The 26099-nt window shown below is 46.9% G+C and overlaps 1 protein-coding gene across 7 annotated transcripts in view; it reads right to left on the bottom strand.

The window, feature by feature from the left end:
• ALPK1 (alpha kinase 1) overlaps positions 1–26099 on the bottom strand; it is a 40442-nt gene that overhangs the window by 9784 nt on the left and 4559 nt on the right. For 6 of the 7 annotated variants that reach the window (XM_072036906.1, XM_072036909.1, XM_072036903.1 and 3 more), the window contains 6 exons: positions 17407–17617; positions 13811–13965; positions 4127–4325; positions 2906–2965; positions 1186–1272; positions 405–481 (listed from right to left, as the gene is read on the bottom strand). In XM_072036906.1, coding sequence (XP_071893007.1) covers positions 405–481; positions 1186–1272; positions 2906–2965; positions 4127–4325; positions 13811–13965; positions 17407–17527 — 699 coding nt within the window. In that variant the 5' untranslated portion in view covers positions 17528–17617. Of the gene's footprint in view, positions 1–404; positions 482–1185; positions 1273–2905; positions 2966–4126; positions 4326–13810; positions 13966–14075; positions 17618–26099 lie in introns of those variants that run through there. The other variant, XM_072036910.1, reaches the window with a different exon arrangement.

Raw genomic sequence — 26099 nt, forward strand, 5'->3', positions numbered from 1 at the left:
AACAGAAATGCTAAAAAACAAAACAAGAAAACCAAACCAAGAAACCCAAATCTATGGTTGTGTTCTGGGATTAGTCTGTCCTTGTCAGAGACACCTGTGACATCCTAGGTGATGGCTCACTTCAGACAATTCTGCTTAATGAAAACCATCACTTTGAAATCACTTTATCACTAATGAAAACTATCATTCCGTTTCCCTGCAGGAAAAAGGTGTCTGTAAGTCTGTGCATGCATGCGGAAACAAACAATGTGCTACACAGACCAACTGGAATATTCGTCCTTAATGTTAACCATGTCTGAGATGCATAATTGAAACTTTATTTCTAAAAGACAGGACTGAGGTCAACAAAATCTGGAATGATTATTAGATTGGCAAGGCTATCCACAGTGAAAAGGAGATCCTACCTTTTTATCTGGTAGAGGAAGTTTGAAATATCCTACAACTGAAGCCCAAATCAACTCTGCCGCCTCATACCACATCCCTAAAATAAACCAGAGAAATAGTCACTAAGCAGATTACTGCTACCGATGGCTTCAAATAGGCAGAGATTATTTTACATCTTCTTGAGTTGGCAGCCCTGGAAACAGTGTAAAACCACGTCATGGCATATTTTGCTTTGGTGACGGTGAACATTAGTTTCTTTTAGCTTTTGGCTGTGTATAAACACACATTTTATGTTCATAAAAGACCTCATTTCAACAGTTGCTGAAGATGAAAGGTTATGGCAAAAGTGTAAAATGAAGGCTGCTGGCCCCAAGTACCAAGCCTGGAGTACAGAAGTCCATCGTTCTGAATGCTAGGGATCACCTTATATTGACAGAAGAAACCGCCGTGATGTACCCATGTTATGCTACTGCATGCTTTTGGGAACAGTGAAATTGGGAAAAGTGTTAGCAGAAGAGTGAAACAATATTGCAGGATGCTCCTTGGCTTCTGGTTAGATTAATAATAAGATGGTAATTTTTAAAATGTGATTGCTTGGTACATGGCTCTAGGTCCTTGCTTCTTCGAACAGATGTGTGCATAACTCATCTTCTGTGGCTGTGTTATGGATGTCAGGCAGACGTTTCACACAAGCTAAAATTCTGACATATGACAAATGCATTATTGCAAATCCTGACTATAAAGAAAAAAAAAATAATATGGGAGAAACCTTGAATAGATATTTACAGAAAAAAGCCATACCAAGCTTTTGCAGAATCTGTCCTCTGATTTGTAAGCAGACCGACTGAACAAGGATCCTATCACTTTCATTAGCATACTGCCAGGTACCTGAAAAAAGAGTTGAAAATTTCAGTAGAGAATGAAAATATGCTGCCATCATTTTAGGCCTCTGAGGAGAACCTAAATCCTGTCAAATTGCCAGAAATCTCTCCATTGAGTTCAGCTGGTTTGAGTCAGGCCTTGCAGCCAGAGAGATGATAAAGTGTCAGTGCAGCAAGGAATATAAGCAGACAGCTATATGAGCATGTAGCTTGAATGACAGCTACGCAGAGCATAAGAACAACATAAAAAGCAAAAGGTTCCTCTCTTCTGTGAAGCAACAAAAAGTCATGTGTATAAAGATTATAAAGAGTTGCACTAACAAGCATTCAAAAGGATTAACATGGTTATCTGCGTCATCACTGGTACACACACAGAACAAAATACTTTGAATCATTGGCAAAATATGTTTTCAGATATCAGTATATCATGAAGATTTAAAACAAAAGTTTTTGCATTGAAACAGCACGATTATACAAAGTTAAACGAAGCGTTTAATTATCAAATCTACATTGACTGTCTCATTATAATAAAAAATGAAACCACTAAGCTTTCCTAATATGACCATTTCACTGCAACTCTTAGCACAAAGTACCTGTTAAACAACACATCTTCAACATTAACTAAGCATTATCATTAAGTATTATGAAAATAATCTGAAAATAATAACACAATCTCATCAGAGATGAAATGCAGAGCCATTGCTACTTTAACAGTGATATCTGGTATTTTGTTTAAAGCCCTCTTGAGTAAGGACCCTTCTTGTATAAGAATTTCAGTTTCACGCAAAAACAGAACACTAAAAACCAGAATGGACCTTTTTTTTTTTTTTTTTTTTTTAATGGTTGTAGGCAAAGCAAAAGCAAGACTATATAAACTCTGAAGGCTAAGCAAATAGTTAACAGGTTTGAAAACCTAAAATATATTTGTCTCAAACCCGTAATTAAATACTGATTTTGAACGTCTGACAAAATGTTTGAATTCTCACCATTTCTACACATCCCTCCAGATCTGAAACAAGTCACATGGCCAGCGGTATAGCCATTTGACAAAAAGGAAAAAGAAGAAATTTCTAAAAGTATCATTGCACATTAAGGAACGTTCCCATTTTACAGTTTTGCTTGTCTACCCAGTAATTGAAGAAAGTGCTTTAAGATGAAGAATTTGCTCTCTTTTTTTCTCAACTCCTAAATATTTTAAGTAAGTGCACTATAGTCTGCTGCAGGGTGAGGTTAAAGTTTTAATTTTGCTCACAAGATCAGTGTGAATGTGGAGGATAAGCATTACTCAACAAATTTGGTTTTCTTGGCGACTGGGGGGTTGTTTTTATTTTGTATCACCAATCAGTCAATTGCTTGAAATTGGGCTACATTTTAAAATTCTCCAGACTGAGAAATTAGTAGAAAGGCTGTCAGTCCAGAATATTTTTCTTCCCAAGTGAAGACATACAAAGATGAATTGTAGAAGTTTCAAAACAAGGTTTCAGCCTCCACATTTTAGCAGAGAATGGTGATGAAGAGAGAAGCATGATGTAAGGAGTTGTTACTGAGGTTAGACTGGCTGTATTTGAAATTTGTGTGACTGTCAAAATTAGTACCAAAAAAATAGTAATTATGAAATTGGAAAATAAATATATATGTACCTGTTGCTCCGTTGTCATTAATAAGGCTGCTTAGGATATATTCAGCTTTTAAGAGTTTACCTGATAAAACAAAACAAAGAAAGGTAATGAACACAAAAATGTACCTTGTGGTATGAAGTGAACAAAAATATTCAACAGTGAAAGCAATGGTAAATTTTACTTCTCTTCCCAGTGTTCTTATTGTGTTTGCAATTAGCCTAAACTTCCCAGTTAAGTATGCACTGCTAGATGCTACCTCGTGTGCAGGAACCTCTGTAATAAAAGCTATTTTGTAGATACAAAAAGTATTGCAAAAAAATGCCAATGGGACAAATATTTCTAGCTAGACACCTGCTTCAGAAAGCCACGGTTAACTCTCCTTTAGGAGGGAGGTTAAGGCCGTGCATTGGTTTTAGAGTCAACCCAGCTGCTAACACAAGCTCAGCAGCATTGGCACACGACTCCAGACACTGTTCTCTGCTCATTCCCACTTGTTGGGCTGCTGCGGGACTCAGGGCAGGAGCGGAGGCAATGAGACTGGGGCAGGCACTGAGCTGCTGGCCACCCCACAGGCTGGGAATCTCAGACTGCTCTCTGTACTTAAGATATTCCTCAATTGTCTTTTTCAAAGCATGTTGTTTGGCTTTGTCTTCTTCTCCCAAGAACAAGTGGGAATACACCTTCCCAGTGGGAAGATGCAATATTATAAACTCTTCAGGTGTTGCCCACATTATAGGAAGGATGGACATTTAAGAAATAAATTTATTGATTTATCCTAGAGGGGTTTGTAAGCTGCATCGTCTGCATCGTCAAGTGGTCCCACTGAAAGAAAAAAAAAAAAAAAAAAAAAAGCAGCTGGGACAGTGCAGAGAAAACGCCAGGACTCTCATTTACTTCTTAAAGGCCCTTGGTCAGAAGTATAGCAATTCAGATATCCCTGTTTGAAACCAGCGGGGAAGATTTGTTAAGGAACAAAAGCTCCAATTAGTATTTTCCACACCCTTTCACAATTTTCTCTACTGCTTTTGGCTCTGACACCCTTTATACCAGCCCCTTTGTGCTACTGAGAAGAGCTGGGAGGGCTCAAGGGGGCTGGGAATGGGCTGTACGTTTGAAAAGATGGCACCGGGGCCATAAGCATGTCATCCCAAGAAAGGGACACAGTATCTTCTTCAAAGTCAAGTAGCTCCTAATTGGGCCTGAGCTGAGAAAATGGAGCGGTGGCTCCCTGGTAGCCAGCACCTGCATTGACGGCGAGGCGAGCCTGGCGGATGACCACCTGAGGACCGATCGGAGTGGTGGGCTGCAGCTTGTGCAGGCCCTTGGCGATCTTCAGGAGCTTGCTGGAGGCATCAATCCAGTACAGGAACCGGTCGATCAGGAACACAACAGCAGCCGCTGTCACACAGTCCTTGGCCATGATGGAGGCCTTCAAATAAACCTGAAAAGAACACCAGTACCCCTGCTTCAAGAAATGCAAGTAGTCAACAGTTTAAAAAAATGCTCTGTTTAGTAATGCCCTGCCTAACAGAGCTGCCTATATACCATTTGAAAATGAATTGAATTTCCTCAGTCATGTAAGGCAACTGCACAGTCTCATAACAGTTCAGGTGGCCAAGAAGGCCAACAGCATCCTGGCTTGCATAAGAAGCAGTGTGACCAGCAGGGCTAGGGAGGTGATCGTCCCCCTGGACTCGGCTCTGGTGAGGCTGCACCTCGAGTACTGTGTTCAGTTTTGGGCCCCTCGCTACAAGAAGGACATCGAGGTGCTTGAGTGAGTCCAGAGAAGGGCAACAAAGCTGGTGAGGGGCCTGGAGAACAAGTCCTACGAGGAGTGGCTGAGGGAGCTGGGCTTGTTCAGCCTGGAGAAAAGGAAGCTCAGGGGCGAGCTTATTGCTCTCTACAGGTACCTTAAAGGAGGCTGTAGCGAGGTGGGGGTTGGTCTGTTCTCCCACGTGCCTGGTGACAGGACGAGGGGGAATGGGCTAAAGTTGTGCCAGGGGAGTTTTAGGTTGGTTGTTAGGAAGAACTTCTTTACCGAAAGGGTTGTTGGGCACTGGAACAGGCTGCCCAGGGAGGTGGTGGAGTCACCATCCCTGGAAGTCTTCAAAAGACGTTTAGATGTAGAGCTTAGGGATATGGTTTAGTGGGGACTGTTAGTGTTAGGTTAGAGGTTGGACTCGATGATCCTGAGGTCTCTTCCAATCTAGAATTTCTGTGATTCTGTGATCCTGTGAAGTTACTAAACATTACAAGAAGCAAATACTTGCTAGCCATGTTCTGTCTCAGAGTTTTTACTTGTAACCTCTATCATCCTAGCCATGTATATAAGGGGATAAGCCCTTGTGGCACTGACTGGACTTGATTTATAACCTATAATTTGACTAATTTTGTTTATATTTTCATTCTAACATTGGGCACTGATTGGGCTAGACTTATAACCTATAATTTGACTAATTTTGTTTATATTTTCGTTCTAACATCGGAAGGTTCAAGGTTCCAGCTCTTTGTTCTGTTTGATCTGCAGATATCATTCCTGTTTGTTTGTTTTTTTTTTTTTTTTTTTTTTTTTTGTCTTTCTAATTGGTGTTTAGTATTTGGCAGCACATAATTTGGTGGTCTGTTAATGAATTTAAATTATACCCAGCAGATTAACGGCAGTAATAACAATTAGTTCAAAAGGGACACTAGTCTGGAAAGAGATTGGAAATGGTCTCTTCAGCAGTTGTCCCAGATGGAGCTCAAGCCGTACATAAGAGAGAGGGCTTGAGCACTCTGTCTTGCGTATTAAGCAAACCGAGATGCACACAGCTCAGAAAGCACCTTTTCAAACCATTTCTGGAAAAAGTCAGGCCTCCTTGAATATGCATGAACATGCAAATGTCCACAGGGCCTGATTATTACGGTTGATTAGCTGGTACTCCTGCTACCTTCAGTATGAGTACTACGTTTCAATCCCATCTTTCCTTTTCCTTCTCTTCCTCAGAAGCCCCCCAGGAAACGGGGGATTCCCAGGGGACCTGCGTGTCTCTGAGGGACCAGGCCCCAGCTACAAACAACCAGCATCAGTGCAGCTTTAAGGCTGGAGGATCAAACACTCCTTTGTGCACCACAAACGAACAAACAGGGCAGGAGTCCAATGCCTTTCCCTTGCAGGTCATCTTTAATAATTTCTAAGCCCTCATGAACCCTCTTTGTATCCCCGCAGCTGCTGAGCTGTCACACTGACACGAGGACTCACCCAGAGCTCTGCAGGCAGCATGCTGTTAGGTGGACAGGAGACAGCCATGTGGAGGCCACTTGGCCTCACCGTGGACATTGAAGTCCACTAAGACCTGGGAACATCTGCCAGGACAGCACCAAACACCCCTTTCTGTGGTGGATAGGGCTTGGCACTCCTGTCAGTAAGGAGCAAGGAGGTGCTCCACACCCTGACGCCTGGATGATCAATTTTCTTCAGGTCGGCAGCCCACAGAGCCAGGCCTACTGGCGCCCAGCTTCACTCCAACACCTGGGAGCTGGCAATGCTCCAGTACTGCCCAGTGGTACAGTAAAATAGGCGAGATAATAAAACGGGAAACACCTTCAACCATACAAAGCCTCCTCATCAAAAGGATACGTTTCTCACTTCGTCCTTATCAGTCAGTACTTGTGCTGGTGGCAGAAAAAGCAACGCAGGAGCAGGAGGTTCAGGCCCCACAGCACCATCAGAGAATGTGACTGACAAGAAAACTCAGTCCAATTCCCCACTAAATACTGAGGCGGGCAGCTGTCTCCCATTTATCTCTGCAGCAGCAGTTTCCTTGCCTTGCCTTCCTTGTGTAAAGGCCCAGGCCTGACAGCACCGAGCCAGAGACACCAGTGTCCACTGACCACCACAAACACTCTCCAGGCTTCTTGTGCACCCTTCTTGGCTTCTGCCCAGCCTAAATTCTTCACAGCAGCCTGTCCAAGAAACGTTCACTTGTTTCTAAAGTATGTAGCCCTCCGAGGTGCAGGGCAAAGCCCATTTCAAACCATTTAGAGGAGAGCCTACGAGCTGCAGCACGAACGCTGGGCTGCAGCACAGGCCTGCTGCAAGCACTTGCTAGCTTGTTTGCAGTTCAGTGAGGCGGATTTGTGCAAATTTCCTTTTTTTTTTTTTTTTTTCCCTCTGAGCCAGAGTTGGATTTTCTAAGAGGATGGCACTTGAAAAGGATTCCTGGAGCTCCGTGCGGGCAGCGCTGCTTGTGCTGGTCAACAATGGAGGAATCCCTCTCTCTAAGCACCTGTAAACTGACACTGCAAACTATCCATTCGAAATGCTCATGAACAGGCCATATATTTAAGCACAGAGCATCGCCTAATCTATTTTTTTTCCTCCCCTTCTTCCTTTAATAGATCGGAGCACAAAAGCCTGAGAGAGGGTGACCTACCAAACAAAAGGGCCTTTGAGTCCCTAGGAAAAGTAGACTTGGAGGAGGATGGAAGGAATCCAAGTGGCCCTATTATTTCCACTTGCACTAATTAGACATTTTTCTGTCAGCTATTGAGCACTGCTGAGAGGCCAAACTCACTGAATTCATTTCTAAAGTGTTTACAGAAGTTTGCATCTGTTTGTGTCTCTTCAGGAGGAAAATAAGCACTTCAATAGCATTGTGGAAAATCTAAACGAAGCATCCTATTCTGAAGGGCTTGGCAGTCTTGCAGCTGCATAATTTAACTCTCCGCTCAATGCCGAAACCTCTTGTGTCCCTCTCCAAAACCAAATGGACACAAAATGTAGAAAAGTCAAGCCAGGGGGAGAAACTCGGCTACTTTTTTGTTGTTGTTGCTGAAAGGCAGGGCTGCACGCTGTGTGGCACACAGGAACACGGTTCGGTGTCAAGCTTCGCAATTACGTTCCCGCCTTGCCAGCAGCACACCCAGAAATTCATACCCTCACCTTCCACCCACCGCTCCGAAATTCCTCAGCGCCTCCCGAAAATGTCCTGCTGGCACACGGAGTGCTGCCCTCACCCTGCCAGACGAGGTGCCTGAGAGGCAGCAGCCTGGCAGAGCACCACCAGCAGCCCACTGGGCTCGTCGCTTTTTGGAGCAAGCCAGGGTAGGGCTAGCAGGTCCACTCGCCTTACTTCTGGCCTCATGTGCACCCATGCGTGGAGAGGGAGAAAGAGAAAAGCAGGAGCGAGGTACGTGCGCACTTTGTTTTCACATCTGTGTCCGCGATGCCCCATGCATATGTCTAATTGAGTTTGGGACACAAAGGGAGCCTCCCGCCTGGGAAGTGGAATCAGGTGGTGCCCGAATTAAATCTGCACGAGATTTCTACACATGGACCATGGGGGAAAATGCAAAACAGCCGTCAGCGAAGGGCTCGTGCTTAATGGCGCTGAGTGGGAGGGTGTGCTGTGCGTGTGGTTCCCTGCATTAGTGGGGTGGCTCCTCCTTGCATCGGGGCTGAAGTTTGGGTCCCAGCGCCGGGTTCAAAGCCTTGATGCCTCCTTCGCCTTGACAATGGGGCCCGCTCCCGAGAGAGGGAGCAGCTCAGCGCCGGGGCCATCTGGCACGGGAGCTGGCAGGATCGCGTCAAAGGGAAATTATTGGTGCATAGTAAATGAGGGCGGGGAGGAGGGGTAGGGAGTTGCAGAGATCTTTAGGCGGCAGCTGATGTAAGAGGAATTACAAGCCCAAATAAATGAAATATTGATTTAATCCACTCTCCCTGCCCTCTTTATAAAGCGAGGGTCCCACACGCAGCCTGCAGGCTCGGGAAGGTCCCCTTTGCAGAAACCTCTGCAAGCAGCGAGGTTTGAGACCATTCTCAGTGTATGGCCACAGTTTTGCCAGCACTCCTGATTCCTGTGTGTTCTTACAGCCATTCGCCTCAGCCTACTTCAGTCTTCATTTGTAATTGAGACGGAAGTTTCAAATCTTAAAAAAAATCAACAACACAAGAGCAGTCAAGAAAGAAACTCAAGCTCTGTGCACGGGGCGGGGTTTCAATGCCACGCATTTCCAGGTGCTTTAGTTCTCCCTCAAGATCTGCTCCTAGTTAGCACTTCACTGAACCCTAACAAATTGCCCAGCTCTTTCTCCCGCTGCATTCGTCCCCTGTCAGATTAAACACACAGTCAAAACACCAATGGATTTGGCTGAAGTCTCGCCCTTTTACCCCACGCACTGTTAGCAAAGCCCGTATTTCCAAGAGACCAAAGCTGCTGTCACTGCACGGGACTTCTCTATCAATCTCGGCCTTTCAGCTGGCAATCAGAGCACACTCTGCAAATAACAATGAATTAAGCCTCCTACCACCTCTGTGACGGGCAGGAGAAAGCATGTCCGCGATGTGCAGATGGATAAGCCCGAACACAGGACGGGCGAGCCACACAGTAAATAGCTGAGGAGTGAGAGGTTCCTGGACACTTTCCTCTCTGCCCTGAGCAGCAGAGGACCCAATTTAATGGCTTGAGCGTCTGAAGCTGTTAATTAGCTCAAGTTATTCATCCTGAAGGTGATGGAGAGTTGGGTGTTGATTCAATGAGCGCAGCATTAGGTCCATTATTAGCAGCTCAAAACACCACAGAACGGGTCAGTTTTTACAAGCAGCTACATCTTCCTTCGTAAAGTGAGAAGCTGCTAGGGCAATAGCAACCCCTGCTTTTACCAACAGCCCCCCTTTTTGGCAATTTAACTGGCCAGTGATTTAATTTTACCACCAAGAGCTTGTTCCCACTCTCGACTCCTGCACTGCCACTTGCTCCAGCACAGCAGTGCCAGGAGAGCCCCGCTGGCTGCCCTGGCTCCCACTGCGTGTCCCAAATCCCCGACAGGAGGGAGAGGACCCCCCACGCCTCATGGAGATGTGGAAGGGAAAGGCACCACCCCTGCCCTAGCTGCTGCTTGCAGGTTTTGCTTTGGGTGCTGCTTGTATGTAGAGGTGGCTGAAGGAGGGCACCAGCCTGTGGGGCCAGCGGGCAAGCCACCAACAGTGTGATGAACTTGCATGCTCTCAGGAGGAGCATTTTGGGGGAAAACCCTTTAAATCACTGAGGAGACTTGAGGGGGGAGCTCCTGTGAGCCTCCTACATCTGACAGGGCAGCAGGGATTTGGGGGACCACAGGAGTGCCCTGTTTTTGCTAGCTGCCCAGGATGGGTGCAACAGGAACTTTGTGGCACTGACATATCCTGCTGTGCTCAATCTTCATTTAAATAAACTGTTGTGCCCTGGCTGGGCATCACGAGTGACACACGAGATAGCAGCCACCCTCCTGTGCTGACATGACCTGATCTCTGATACCTCTCACTCAAAAAGCCCTGAAGTGCCAGGGGTGACGCTGTGTCAGGGGGTCAGGATGCCACCAAGCCCCTCTTGTGCTGAATTCAGCCTGCAGCCACAGCTCTGGGCTCAGCCGCCCCCCGTTCCACCAGGATCACCCAAGAAGAGCTCTTATGAGGTAGGTAGCAAAAGGTCAGCCTGAACAACCAAGATCCTCGGGGCTTTAATTCTCCTGTTACCACACCAGCAGGTACAAGGAGGAGAAAACTAAATCCTCAGCCCCCTCTTTAGTTCTTTTTCAAAGGCTCCAGCTCTCAAGTGCCACCCACCCCCCTAAGGGTAGCGGGGCACCTCCCTCAGAACGGTTCCCCTAATGATAATCCAGCAGCACGTAATTAGCCAAGGCCCAGGCAAGGCTGGCAGGGACTTATTTCCCATTCTTTTCCGCAGTCCCAATAAGACTGCGCAAGCTCTCCCCATCCAGGGCAGGCAGCACGGGATCAGCCTGCACAGCTCCCTGCATGCCTGCCCGGAGGAGACCTGCTTTTGGGGTGACCTGAGGGACACCTTCACTACGAAGGTGATTCAAGGTCATCTCTACAGTGAATTTAAACATCAACTGCAAATGAGTTTCCTTGGTGTCTTTGCACTGGCAAGGCCTTAGGTGGTGAAATCTCTGAAGCTGGGGCTTTGCTTTTTCACTCACACCGTGCCTATTGCAGCAGCTCCTGGGCTGTGGCTGAATGCCAGAGCCTGGATACAGGAATTGCTCACATGTATAACAAAAACAAAGTGGTGCTCCATATCACTACAAAGTATTTGAGCACGGGATGTGATCTCACAAAAAAAATAATAAAATAAAAAAAAATCATTGTCTGAGTAATCCCACAGGAGAACTACTCGCATGCAGAGATGCCCTTCAGCGAAGCCCACAGTAGGGTTTGTGGGATCAAAGCCTACGTCCACATGGGCATGTTGCCCTCTGTTGGCTGGTCACTGAGCATAAGGATATTTCCATCACTACAGATACTGGAGATCTGCAGGAAGGGCAACCCCTGCAAGCCTCCCTTTTGGAACTGCAGCCCCAGTCCTAACCCCGCAGCGTGTGCATTTTTTAGCTAGATAAAGTAATCCCTGTGTGCCTGCATTTCTCAGTGAGACTCCCTTTACAGTTCTGATTTTGCTTGGGTTTGTTAAAATCAGGAATCCCAGTGCTTCCCAGATTTTTATGCTGGCTACCAGTGTTGGCCATTGCCCTGCCATCCGCAGGGAGCTCTGGCAGGGCTTGCTGGCTGACGGCAGCTGGCAGTGAGGCTCTCTCAAATCCTGCTAGCAGGACGTGGCAAGCGGTACGCTGAGCTTGCTGACGTGGGGTGGCCTTTGTATTGGATGGTGAATCCCCAGCAGGGAAAGGAAAACCGACAGCACACACACACACACACAAAAACCTTTCTGAGAGATGCAGAGGGTTTGTAAAAACAGTGCTGGTTTGCCTGAAATATTGCGGCAAATCTGTTGCCTTCAAGTCCCTGCAGTGGTTCAGCAATTTCACACAGTGGAAAGAGGAGGAAAGTAAAAAAAAACAAGCTTGCTTATATTGCCAAAATCTGCAGCGAGCCCAGCTCTAGCAGCTGCACGGCTCCTGTTGCAGTGAGGCTGCAGCCAGAGCACGCCAGGGAGACAGCGGCTTGCTCGCTTCCCCTGCCCCCCAAGCTGTTTCTGCCTTCCTAGGGCTGTGGCCAGCATGCAGAAGTAATGATCCCACAGCAAAGGCGAAGAAGAGCACTTTAAAAGGATGCAGGTGCAGGTGGCTTTGCCTTCCTGATGTGTCAAGCTAGCACGCAGCCGCCAGCATCGGGCATCCCACTTTTTAAAGTGTAGCACTAAGGCAAACCCTTGAAGCCAAAGCCCTAATCCGCTTACTCCCTGTGCTGGTCTCATGGAGCTTTTCAGCCGACTCCCCGAGTAAAACATCGTGGTCGGGAGCGCGGGCAGGCAGAGCTGCCCCCTCGTAACAGCGCCAGTGTGTTATGGTAATGAAGCGCCTTTCATTCATGGATCTCAAAGCGCTTTTTAAATGTAATGAATTACGGTTTATGAGCTTATTCTGAGCATGGCAAATTAAAATAAACAGAGATGAAAATTTTTAAAGGTTTTCCCGAACAATAAATTGACAAAGACTTATTATTTTTGTTTTTTATCCTTTGGGGTATGACATTATCCTTCTGTCCCTCATGCCAAAAAAGAGAAGAAAAAAGTTGCTCAGACTTTTATCTTTCCTCATCGCACTGTAATCACCTCTCTTCAGCCTCATTTTCCCCCCAGCTTTTTATTCAAAGAACTGAAGCAGCCTTTGCTCTGCCTCTCTGCCTTGAAATTTTATTTAAAAAAAAAGAGACTGGGGGGGGGAGGTGGATGAAGGGGGAAAAAAAATCCCTTTTCCTGACTAATACTAATAATACAGGTCAAAATGTCAGTCTATCTACAATTAAATGCAAAACAAAAAAGGTTTTCCCTTTTTCCCATGGTACAATAGCACTGGAATATAAATTACCAATGAAGATGAAATAATACTTCAAAGCACACAGGGAAAGGCAGCACAATGTTTACAAAGTATTTCCAACCACACGACGAACCATTGAAGCCGAGGGTAACCAATGGACTTCAGGGGGTGTCGGTGAATAGCCTAAAACTAGCATGCGGTAGGATTTCAGGTCCCTATGGTCTATGACCCCACGATATGCTTTGTTTAACAAGGGCAGCTGCAGTTATCAACAGATGTTTCAGCAATAAATAATTGGTATCATCTCAGAAAAGATCCGTCTACCTGGGGAGAGGGCATAATGCTGGAAACACTGCCCCTCTATTACAGCCGCATTAATCTCCCATCTATCCAGGTCTCTCCGGGAGCTTACTGCAGGTGTTTGTCCTGGGAGAGCGCGGACAAACGCTGCGAAGCTGGAGCGCCGCGCGGGGATTGTAAAGGAGGTCAACCTCCGCCATAAATTTCTGTCCGAGGCCACACACACCAAAGAGAAGAAGAAAATAAATACCCAAGGAGCAGCAACCCCCCCCTACCACCGCAAATTTGGGATCCCCGCGGCGTGTGGTGCTGGTGAGGCTGACACCCCGGCTGGCAGCAGCACAGCCCCGTGGCTCCTCGTCGCTGTTCAGAGCCATCATCCTCCTCAAACAAAGCCTGCTGGCCTTGTGTGGAAGTCCCATTACCCTCTTGCCTTTTCTGCTCAGGTTTCAGCCAGCTGAGGCCCCCCAAGGGATCCAGTCAAGGGATTTTTGGAAAACTGGCAGGTGACAAGTTGGGCAAGCCCTACTGCAGCCAGCAGGCCTCCCCGCCTCCCAGCAGTGCACATAATGCTTCCCAAACTCATGCTTTGTAGGACTTCAGGCTAACATTTGGCATTTTAGCATTATTACAACCTCAGATCTTCGGGGAAAAGACAAACATCCATCTTGCTGGAAACAGAAGTGCACTGTGAACCAGATGAGCGAGCAAAGTGACTGTGCACACTAAGGTGGGCTTAGCACCAAGCAGCTCCCCACCTGCTGCAGCTACAGGGCAGGGAGAAAACCCTCTGAAACCACAAGTGAGATGGCCTCAAGCACCACAGCAGCACCTTGCCCACAGGAGGAGTGTTGAACTTCATACCAGCAGATCGGGGAGCCTGGCACTGATCACGTCCTGCAGGTTTGTTTTGTCCTCTGGGCCCACGTCTCGTTTGTACTGCCACTTCTCCGGCACAAAGGGCCACTTCATCTCCTTCGCCTCCTCCAGAAGGGTCCTCAAGTCATCGGGAAGCAATGCTGAAAAGGTCAAAGCACAGGTAAGGATACAGCAGGCACAACCGCCACGATGGAGCAGCCACCCTGCGGAGATCATCGTCACCGGGACCTCCACAAGCACCATCCCTCACCCTCATCTGCTCTGCCCTCCAGCTAAATGGGAGCCACTGGCCATTAAAGTAGTTTTTAGCAGGAAGCAACACGGCTGGGTGGCTGGCTGAGCGTGAGGGGCTGCTGCAGGGCAGGCTGGAGGAAACCTGAACCTCTGTGCGAGGCAAGGGCTCAGGGGAGCACAGCCAGCCCAGGCTTTGCTTGTGGCAGTAACAAAAACCAGCCTGAAAAGCCACAGCCAGCCTGGGAGACGAGTCTGGGCCATAGATAGCAATCACACAAAGATCTAAGGGGATGCAGTGAAAAACAAGTTGTATGTTCTTGAGAATAATTATTTAATAGATCATTTGGGAAAAATAGTTGGTCTGGCGCAGCTAAGTCATTCAGGCGGGCTGAGGACCTGGCCTTTCAGGCTTGCAGGGGTGGAGGATGCCAGCTCCCTTCCTTTCAGCTGCAGCCCACGTATAATTTTCCCTGAAAGAGCGGCAAATCTGCAGCCCCCGTGTGCTGTGCTAACCCTAGGCCAGGCAGGCTCTCTGGCCAATAAAAGTGGATTAACAAGGATTATTGACCAGATGGGGTTAATGGTGATCATCAGCTGCAGATCTAGCCCCTTCTGGCCATTAATCCCCAGAAAAAATGCTGCTTAGAGACCATCATTGCTCTAACAAGCTAATGCAATAAATGTATTACTACATATTTTTTTAATCAACCCTTTATGGATGATTTTAGAAAGCACACAACATAAGAATTCAGTTTTGTGCCCATATTGCAGTGCATTCACCGGGACGTTTTTCCAGAAAGAGTGGCGAGTCTGATACTCAGGGCCAGCTTTCTACAAAGCCACCTTCACAAACACACCATTTTTTCCAACCTAGGTTTTCTCACTTGTTGCTGCCACTCTAGATACGTCTCCCATCGCACCACACAGCACAGCCGTGCTGTCCTGCTGGTCCCAAGTCTCACCCGAAGAGGCTCGGCCTTCCCCAGCATGGAAAGGTGGCCATGGACAAGGCTGGGGCAGAGGAGGCCGTGCCTCCAGCTCCCATCCGCACAGCTCCCTGTATCCCTGTAATGGCAGCACCCCAAAACCAGCACAGGAGCCACAACACCAAAATGAGATAAGGCAACAGTCAGGAAAAACAAAAACAACCCGTGGGACGATGTGGATGTTGGCATTCTCTCTGAAGCATGCAGATGTTGCTGCTACCCCGTTCTCCACGCCATCCTCAGTTAAACCTTAATCCGACTCCTACTAGATGCACCAAAGAACATCTTTAATATTGAACTTTTACTCTTAGAGGCCTCCTCAGCAGTCAATGCTGCCGAGCTGGTTAGAGGAGGAAGCCAGAGTGAGGTTTTCAGCAGGATTTGGTGATCTAGGCCCTGTCAGCCATCTTTGGGGCTGGGCACCCGTGTAAGCCTAGCTTCGAGCCTGACTCTGACATCTGGTTGTCACCACATGGAAATGAATGCAATTAGTGTGCTAATGATAATTACGTGGTGCTGTAAGGCAGAAACACCGCGAGTGCACAGTATAGTCGGTGAGCTGGCATGAACAATCTTGTAGCCATCAGCTGAAATCCAGCTCTCAGAGCAAGAATTTACTCCTGCGGCACCTCGGGGCGGGGGGAGCAGCAGCAGTGCCTGTGCCAGGAGCATCCCCAGACTGCCAGGAGCATCCCCAGGCTGCCAGGAGCTGCCGTGAGCCCTGGCTGCTGCGAGCAGGTCCCCAGAGGACAGGACGGAGCCTCCCTGTGGGCTCTGATTGCCCGTTTCCTCCAGCAGCTCACCTGAAGGGCCGTGGCTAATCGAGCGGTTACGGGGGCGCTGATCAACCTTATCTGGAACTAAACTGATTATTTCTCATACGCTGCGGTATTTAATGGGAGAAAAGGGCTGAGGAGGGTGAAGGGGAAAAGCGCTACCTGATTAGGAGTTCAAGAGCCTATTCTGAAGAGAGATAATAAAGACTAAAAGAATTTGTGATGAGAAAACAAAGTACCCTTTGTCAAAAACAAACAAAACAAAACAACAAAAAAAAAGAGAAAAATCTTCCAGCATCCTTCGCAGAAACCTATATGCCACCCTCCAGCTCAGACAGGCTTAGGTGCTTCAGAAGAAGGCGGCTGACCTCCCAGCGAGAACAAGGGCGTGTGTAAAAACATATTTGAAGCAGCCCTGCACTCCCGAGCAAACAAAGGGTTTTAAAGATCAGATTGACATTATGGTCAAGCCACTCAAGCGAAGCAGCACCAAACACTATTGACACCACACTGGAAAATGGACGGTACTAAAAAAGGGTAATACAAAGTAGAACCTGCACTTACATTGAAATTTTGGAGATTTTTGCTGATGCCTTTATTTTTTCCCCCAGGAATGTCACTTGTATCCTTTACTTTAATTTTCTGTACTTACTGAAGTTATTTTTCTGTGTGGCAGAAAGCAGTACATAACCTCCCTACCCTGTACCAAAAGGTGTGATTCACACAAGCTCAGCAATTCAAACGTGGCTTTTATTTGGTGAATAAAAAAGCTGTGGCAATTAAGTTGTGTAGCCCGCTGAAAGTCTGACTGGACAAAACTGAACCAAGTCTATTACCACCTTTCATGATCAGTGTGAGCTGGATTTCCACTGGAATTAATAATTATTTTTTTTTTAAAAAAACACTGTCAAGGCATCAGTACAACAGCAAAATAAATGCTGGTTTCTAGTAAGATTGCTAGCATTGAAACAAATGAAGAGCTCTTCCATTACAGCCCTCACTAAATCCTGCTTCCTTTCCTGGTTATTTATTCCAGCCATTAGCCAGCATGGATTTTCCTGGATTTTCCTTTCAAGAGGGATACTGCAAGTTTTTTTTCTTTGGACACCACTTATAGAGGTCACGCACATTTTACAAGATAAAGATTCAGGCAATGAGCTCTTTAATATATTAGGAGAAGCTGACAAACAGAAAGGGCCCTCCCCCAGTCCCTATGAAAGGAAAGGAAATATGTGCCCTTATTCAGAAGTTGCATCCTTTTTCTTTTCTTCTTTTTTTTTTTTTTTTTTTTTTTTTTTTTTTTAATAACTGAAATTTATGTGCATCAGCAAACTTTCGGGCATTGTTCTTCCCCAACTAAACTGTTCCTTACAGCCTCATGTTTACTGAAGCCTAAAATTAGAACTGACAGCAATTCACCGCAACAAAGTGGGCTGCTTTCCCCTGCCTGCCCGCAGCCCACGGCCCATTCACGGCCCCGAAATCCAGTCGTCTCTTGACTCTCATCTGCCAGGAGAATTAAAATAGGGTAGGGCCGAGGAGCAACCGCCTGCCCTGGCCCTGCTGCTGCCCTCAGGGACCTCACCCTGGCACTGTTGGTATTGCTGCTCCTCTTCCTCGTGGGTGTCAGCCTTGGCCGACAGCAGAGTGTCCAGGGCACGCTTGCAGTCCTGCAGCAGCGCGGCCACCGCGCCGTGGTTGCTCATGGTGCCCAGTCCTGCTCTGCTGCCAGACGGGTGTCCCCGGGTGTGTGGTGAGTGGTTGCTTAGGAGAAGATCCCGTCCAGGTTGGGGTGCCTGGTGAGAAAAAAAGAGGGGGGAAAATGATTAACGAAAGCATCGTCAATTGTCTGAATAGCTCAAGCAGGGGGAAATAAGAAGGGGAGTACATAAAAATGCACCCTAGGAGCAGGGGTCTGCTTCTGTCTGAGGCTGGCTTTCCAAACATTCATCCAGACACCTGGCTCACCATGAATTTTCCACTGCAAGCCCTTCATTTGCTTATGACATTGCCAGTGGTGGTGCAGGAAAAAAATAAAAAGCTTTCCACCCCGAGCATCTGGCTCACTGTCTGCCAGAGCCATTTGGAACAGCTCTCAGAAATGAAACGCGGAGGAAATGCTTTTTTTTTTTTTTTTTTTTTTTCATAGCAAAACAAATGTGGTAGTGGTTTTCTTTCGTGAACTACTCCCATGGTTTGAAGCAACGTGGTCAGAAACAGCCACTGAAAACATTGCTAAAATCAGTGAAGCTGTAAGCTTCTGAAGTAGGACGGGGAGGGCGAATTTACGCACAGTGACACAGTCGGCTCTGCTGATGAAAAAAAAAAAACAAAAACAAAAACAAAAACAAAAAAACACTTGCGTTTCAGCAGCTGAATTTCTGGACAGTGTTTTCCCTTCCACTGCAGCTCCAGGGCAGCTGGGTCGCGGGGCTGGTGGCAGACAGCCCGTGCCGTCAGCGGCGCTGGGAAGAGCGAGCCGCCAGCCTGAAAAGCAGAGGGCAGAGGAGATGCACTCATGCAAAAGCAGAGCGAAGGCAGGTGGAGCAGGGCGAGGGACAGCATTCATCAGCACGGAGCCCGCAGGCAGGAGCCGGTCAGCAGGGCTGCGGCTGGCGCTGCAGATGGAGGTCAGAGAAAGGAGAAACGAGGCGAAGACGGGACAGGGAGATGGAGGGCAGGAGCACAGGCACGCAGGAGCAACAAGGTCGGGCAGGTGCAGAGCCCCGGGCACAAACCCAGCTCTCATGTCTGCTGTTGGGGTGCTGCCGAGGCACAAGGGCTGCACCCCGCTTCTCTGTGTGGACAGGTAGAAACCTCGCGTGTGGGGAAGGCAGATTTGTTGGTGTTTGTGGGATGCCCACCCTGTGAGCACATCCACAGCCCAAACAGAGAAAAAGCACCCAGAGGAAGAGCGCCGGTGTCATTGCTGTATTTGTGGCTCTCAGCTGGCCAGCTCTCTGCTCAGAAAGCTGTTCAAAAGCAACCCACCAGGAAAAATAATCAAATAAAGCGTACAGCTCAGGTTAGAGCACTTAGATTGGGGTCTGCACTCAGGTGCAGTTCCAGCAAAACACTGGGGTCGGATTTGGGCTGTTTTGCCCGTAGTCCCTTGGGCCCCCAGAAGTCCTAGGCACAGAAACCCAGCTGGCACCGAGCAATGAAGCAGCCAGAAGCAGGGCTGGAGACACAGCTGCAGCGTGGGTCCTCCAGGAGACCGGCAGCCCCACAACGTGCAGACATCTGTGCATGGCTACAGTGCCCCCAGATCATACTTTTGGGCCAAGCCAAGCCCTCTCCTCCCAAGCTGCTAGGTCTGGAAAAGCTGGGCCGGCTGCTGGTTATCCATCAGGGAAAAGCAAAGCGTCCCCCTCTGCCACAGCCGCCGTCACACACCTACGGCAGCGTTGCTTGCCCTGCTGAGCGCAGCGACATCTGCTAATTGATTTATCTGATTACACAGCCCTGCGCGGAGCAGCGCGGCCGTCCCACGAGTACCTCCCAGGTTGGGACGGAGCATCCCCGCCATCTGGCCCCTACTCTGCTCCTTTGTGTAATTGATTTCTCAAAAGTCCCCTTTCCTCAGGAGCCCGCTCCAGTAAGCTGCCATGCAGGCGTACCTCGGACCCACTGCTTCCTCGCAGATACATGCTCATAACCAAATTTTCTACAAGGATGCGCTAAAGCAGACAAGTGTTGAACCACTTGCCTTTACCAAAACCCACCACAGCACCGAGAGCATCCAAGGCGGCTCGCAGACATGCTTCAGCTTATCCACGTTGCAGCCCGAGCCCCAGAGTAGCCCTAAAGCTGGCTGGTGGAAGGCTGCGGGGCCGCAGCCTGGGCGATCGCATCGGGGCTGTGCTGCAAGCCAGAGCCCCGCGGCTTTGTGAGCCGCACGGCGCGCGAGTCGCACAAAGGGCGGACGGGGCTTAGCAGGGAAGCTTAAATTAGTGTAGAAGTACAGCACGTGGCTTGCCAGGATTGCAGGGATTTAACTCACCGGGAAACTGCCGGATCCGTAACAGGGATATACACACAAGTCAGTGAGTGAGAGCTTGTTCTTCGAGTACATTTTTTTTTTCCCAAAGAACTAAATAAACAGCACGGACGCTCAGCGCAATAAATAATGATTTACAGCAGCAGGGACAACAATGTGGTGGAACCACGTAGGGCAGTGCAATAAACTGCAGGGCTAGTGCTCAGAAAGGAGACAGCCTTTTGACTCCTCTTCACTAGGGGCAATGACTCGCATCATAAAATCAGCTTGAAACGCACCGGAGAACCTTAAACGATAGCAGCACCCTTTGCACAGATGCCACTTTGCAAGCTGTGCTTTGTAACAGCTGTAGCGCTGAATCGCAGCTGGGGGACAGAAACAACAACGGGCAGCTTGCGGACCTGTGGCAAATCAGGGCTGGAGACCGCAGCCAGCAGCAGCACCAGCACAGACGGCTGGGGGCCCTTGGGACCCTGCAATGGTCACTGGGTGCTTTGTGACAGCACCGATATACCCCAACACGCAGCATTTTAAGGGGATGTAGTTCTGAGATGATAAAAATTAAAAGCAGGTCCCAGAATTACTTAATATACGAGAAAGTTGTCTAGACAAAGATGATTTCGAAGGACACGCCAACAAACGCTTTAGCTGCCACTTTCAAAACACATAATAAAAACAATTTTACATCAGACTGAGGCCTTGAGCATGTTTTGGTGACAGAAAAGCTCCTTTACACCAGCTTTGTGCACAGTTTTGTTTTTTTTTTAATTATTATTTATTAATGGTTGATGCAGCTGTTAAACACTTTAAAACAGAAATGATGAAAAACATCTGTGCCATTTCATTTCTGGTGGAGCCTGGATTAAAGTAACTTCTTGCATCGAATATGATGAATAAAAGCACAAAGGTCTCAGGGAGAGGGAAAGTGTGTTTCTGCAGAGCCCTCTAATCGGAGCTGGGATTCAGAACAAGAGGGAGGGAGGGAGGAGGAGGGAGGAATTGGGTGGGCTACAGAGAAATGATCTCTTTAATAAGAAATGGGCCATACTGTGACATTTCAGAGCCCTTGGGCTAGAAGACCAAAAGATCTGTCAAGAGAAAGGAATTTTAAGTTATACTGTGGATAGGAGGGAGCCTGGGAGTCAATCGGGCCAGTTTAAGACTACAATTAGCTTCAGAGGCTTGAGGAAAAAGATGTAATTGACGCATTCAATACAGCAAGCATAACAAGCATTTGTTTCTCAGACAACATCATTTGGGAAATTTTCCACGGCATTATGGTCCTGAAACAAAAATTAGAGATCGCCAGACCTTTTCTTGCTGAAAATATATTATCCTAATTTTCATCTTATTCAGGCTACCCTCCAATTCCAGCGAGACTAATGAAGAGGAAGCAAAGACCTGATGAGTTCCATGTGGAGGCTACGTTTATGGATTAATCCCAACAGGGAGCAAATAAACCTTATTCCCAGAGCTCTCAGTTGGGACTCGACACAATCAATTGAGGAACGGGTAGTTATTTATGACTGAGGCTGTTTTGACTTTCAAATAAACATTTTAATTATTTTAAGTGCTATGCTGGAACTTAGAGTTTGAGCGCTGTTTTAATTTTGATGCCAGCTATGCCTTGCTCTCCTCCCTCCTAATCCCAAACCACTCTGGTCATTATGATACCGTGCATGTGATCCCGGTTTTCATGCTAGTAACACTTGAAAGCATTGACCAAAGCAAAATCCACCGGCCAGACTGGGGAAGAAGGAAGGCTGTGTGCTGCATGTCTGCAGTGAGGAGGTCTGCCTGAGCTTCTTCATGCTTGTGCTTGCTTTATCAGGCGCACCCCTCAGCGTGGAGCTAGTATACGTGAAAAGAGCATCCTCACAGAGACGCCAGCTCTGAAACTCGTTTGCACTCCCTGATCCACCCTTGGTGCAATATTTTTCTGCACTTGCCTTCCCAAGCAACTTTCAACAGCTGTCACTGAAAGAGCAAGAGAACATTTATTTTTCCTTCAGCAGGTAGCAGGGAACACACACATCCAGGGCACCCTTGACTCTTCCCCATCCTGTGGATTTGTGTGAGAGCTCTCTGCAGCCCTCCACATTACCTGTGTCCAAAATATCAGGCTCAGCTTCACTGTCAAATTAGGTAACTTGAGGGAAAGAAAAAAAAAAAAAAAAAGAAAAAAAAAAGAAAACTTGCTTAAGATGATTTAGTATCGCAAGCAAAGGTTTCAGTAATTAAGTTAATATCATCTTCCAGAGAAAGCAAATTCAGTTTCCTATTTCAGTACAAGATGCTTGTGGTTTCCTAGAGCATTTACCTTGCTTGCCAGTACATGGAGGCTTGGTGACGCGAGAGAGACAAAGATGGTTAAAAAACAACAACAAAATCCATTTGCTGGGGATCTATCTATTTATTTATTTATTTAACTCCTCCAGCTTGAAGATTAGATGTTTTATTTCGGTAAAGCTGGATATACCAACTGGCATTGGCTGTATTAAAATAAGGAAGAACCTCAATCAAAAAGCCTCTCCTAAGGCAAGCTTTCTTGTTAATATGCACCAACATGAAAGGCTTTCTTTTCATCCTATACAACTACAGTGTGTGTAAATTGCAGGGGGCTCATTGGCATAAATCTTGGCTGTGACCTCTGAGGTAAACTGGATTTACATTACTTTCTGACAAGAATTAAATGAAGGCCTTGTGGATATATGAACAGCCTTCTAGACTGCAACAGATGGGCACGAATGTGCTCCCTAGGCAAACTATCAGTGACATCTGTGTCCTCCAAATTCTGGTGGTCTCAGCCAATTAGCAGGCAAAAGGGGGGAAAAAAAAAAGGCAGCCGCTGCACAGCTACCCCAGCCAGAGCTGAGCAGAAGTGCTTCTGTTTAGAAATGGGATCAAGAACAGCCTCCAGCAGCACGGGGACGGTTGTCTGCCTGGGCACGACACGACAGAAAGCGCTGAGGTAATTAGAACAGATATTAATATGGATACAGAACAAATCCCAGCTTCGGCTAAGCCTGCGTAAGACTAGGGTAATGGGCTACCGTGATGGATTTACCCTGATATAATGACAGGCAGAGCTTTATCCACGCTAAACGCAGAGACGGGTCCAAAGCCCGCCCAGTGCTTACTGCAGCCAAGCTGAGCACTGCAGGAGCCCAGCTGCAGCCCCACAGACAGACCTCCAGCCCCACAGACCTCTATCCCAAAGGCCTCCAACCCCACAGACCTCCAGCCCGGTTCTCCTGCAGCACTGATGGCTGAACCCAGCCATGAAGCTGGTGCCCGATGCCCACCAAAAGCACCTGCTGTTTTGCCCCAGCAGTGGCTTCACAGAGGGGCCAGGGTGTTTGGGCTCCTTCCCTTCATCGCTGCTATCTCATGCACTGCTAGGGGATGCCAAAAAAAGGGAGTAACCGAGGGGAAGATCAATAAATTAAAAAGTTCTAAAAAAAAAAAGACATAATGAATTTGGTACAGCACATATTTTTAGATCAAAGATGCCTTTGAAGTGACAAACCCCTAATCCATAAACCACTGAAGCACTTCCTTTCTCTCCCAAACTACTTGTTGTCAAATAAAATGGAAGTTAAGGAAATTATCTTTATCTGAAAATGGCCAAAAGAAGCCATCACCTAATGACAGCCTTGTCAAAATGACAATTGGGGAAATTGTTAGGCAGGCGAGGCCTAAGGACCGGAGGCCTAAGCTTGCTGTTTGCTCTAATCTGGTCAGGCAGGCCCCACACAATTCCAGCCAGCTTGCTGTGTGAAACAGCCAAGCCTTTGTCAGCCTGAGCAGGGGCTGGGAAGACTTCTCTTTCATGAATATGTATCACCACCCCTCCACGTCTACAGAGAAAAAAGCCTTCGAAATTAAAAAAATATATTTATATATATTCACATATATAAAAAATAAAATAGACAACAAGACACTACCACCAAAAAAAAAAAATAAAAATGTTCAAACAAAAAAAGCTATGGCACCATGCAGGGTGAAAAACCACTCAGTAATAAAAGCTGACATTATGAAAGCAGAGCCAGAGAGATCTTCCCAAAGGCTTTCCTCAGACTCTGACTCCCCAGCACGAGGGGAGGAGGCACTTCAAGACACCACAGAAGCAAAATGTCCCATTGGGGTTTACGAGGCCTACCACCATGCTCTGCACGGAGAGCGTGCCCGAATGTGCTGTGTGGGTGTCAAAGCCCACGCCTGGTGCTGCAGGGCCCCGTGAGCACTCTGCTGGCTTGTGCCAGGGCACGTTGTGCCTAGCAGCCCAAGATCCTCCACCGGCAAAGGCTGCAAGGCCGGGCACTGAGGCAGTGTCATATCAGGGTCCCATACAGCTTACATGACATTAAATTACACAGCATTAAAAATAAAGATGACTCCTGGTTTAATAAGCACCATAATAAATCACTGTGGTGAATTAATGCTATGAGAGTGGTCTCCCCGACGTGCAACAACACAACCGAGGCTTTCAGAGGCGGCCAAGTGCTCGCAGGAGGGCAGTTTTCTGAGGGGCGTTCATGACACTCTGCAAACACAATCCTTTACAGCATCTCAAGTCACATAGTTTGTCATCTCAAGACATCTCCCCTTGAAGTTTGGGGCGTTTTAAACATATGTACCATATTAATCTTCAAAAATTCAAAAGGCTGACATAAAACTGAAGGAGGAGAGCCACACCGAGTCTACTGGACTGCCAGCTGAAACTAACAGACAGCAAATGACAAAAAAAAAAAAAAAAAAAAAAAAAAAAGGACAAAATGGCTCGGAAACACAAGTCAGAAATATTGCATCTCTGCAGGATTCATGCTGAAACTCATATACGCCCAAACATGCTACCTAGAGCAACAGAAGGGTGAGAATGCAGGATCGCACCAAGATCACGCTTGTTACAGAAAACTCCAGTTAAGATATTTTAAGATGTGGTGAGTTCTGTCTCTGCTGGAGAGCTATAACATTATTAAAGTATTCACCAGCATTGGAAAAGTTACTTTTAAGCGTTTGTTGTTATCTTCTAAACTTTTCATATAAGACTTCAAATCAGACCTTAATTTATTATAGATTGTGGTGATACTACAAACTTCACTTTTTTGCTAAGCAACAAACAGAATATAAAAGTTTGACTTCCAGCAGAGATATCAAGACACAATGCTCAATTTTGAGGGTTTACAGTATTATGCAATGTTTGCTGTAGACATTACCATTTCATTAGCATATTCTGCTTTACATGAAATCCAGCAATGAATGCTGTCCCTGATCTAAGGCTAATCCTCTTTAAAGAGCTACAGGCTATATTACATGTGGCCACAGCCACAGTTGTGCCATGGCTGAATCACTTTGAAGCCTATTGAACAGAGTTCCCTTGTGAGACTATACACAAACCCATAAACCAATGCTGCCTGTGCTGTGAAATCCCACTGTTTTTCATCACCGAGATTTTTTTTTGTAAGGGGCACAGCCACTCTAGTCCCAAGTGAGGGATGAGATACAAGGCTGCCTTCCCCACCTCTCAATGACAAGTTACATCTGAAGCATATATGCCCGAGGTAATGCAAACACCTCGCTCCTAAACACCACTAACTGGCTCACAGGGATGCTCTGTCTCACAGACAGGCTTCTGAAATACGGCAGGTTACCACGGCTCACTCTTCGAGGCTGACAGCCAACATAACCTGGAGTGGGAAGGAGATGGAAGGTGTTGAAGTGAGAATATTTACTGAAATGTGGCTCCCTCCTGTCTTCTTTTTCTGCATTTGTTCCACCTCAGACCCCTTGCTGTGGTATGGCTCAGGTTTATTTCAGCAGGCTTTGGTTCAGGCCTATTTTTTGGTCACTTAGTTTTAGGATGCCAGCTGGAAAGCAAGAGTGATATCATGACGACTGACCAGAAACTACAACTAAAGCCTACATCTGAGGAAAACCATATGCCGTATATAAATAAAAGTTTATTTTAGGGCTTATCTTAACTCTTCAAAATAACTTTCATTTCACTGGAGTCTAGAACAATTGTCACAGTGTTTATACGCCAATGGATCTGCTTCAGAACAAAAGAAAAGAGATTTTTCAGTATAGAAAATATACCTTATCATTGTTAGAATCTTATCAACTCCCAATACAAAAATACTCACCACTGGACAAACTATGTGTTGTGATGCCTTTGATTAGAGCTGATATGTGGCCACCTTGAGAAACCACAGCTTTGGACCGTTTCCACAGTTTAGGTCTTTAGAACAGGAAACAGCAAAGAGCAGAGAACATCA

The sequence above is a fragment of the Anas platyrhynchos genome, chromosome 4 (genome assembly GCF_047663525.1).
Source record: "Anas platyrhynchos isolate ZD024472 breed Pekin duck chromosome 4, IASCAAS_PekinDuck_T2T, whole genome shotgun sequence".
Taxonomy (NCBI): domain Eukaryota; kingdom Metazoa; phylum Chordata; class Aves; order Anseriformes; family Anatidae; genus Anas; species Anas platyrhynchos.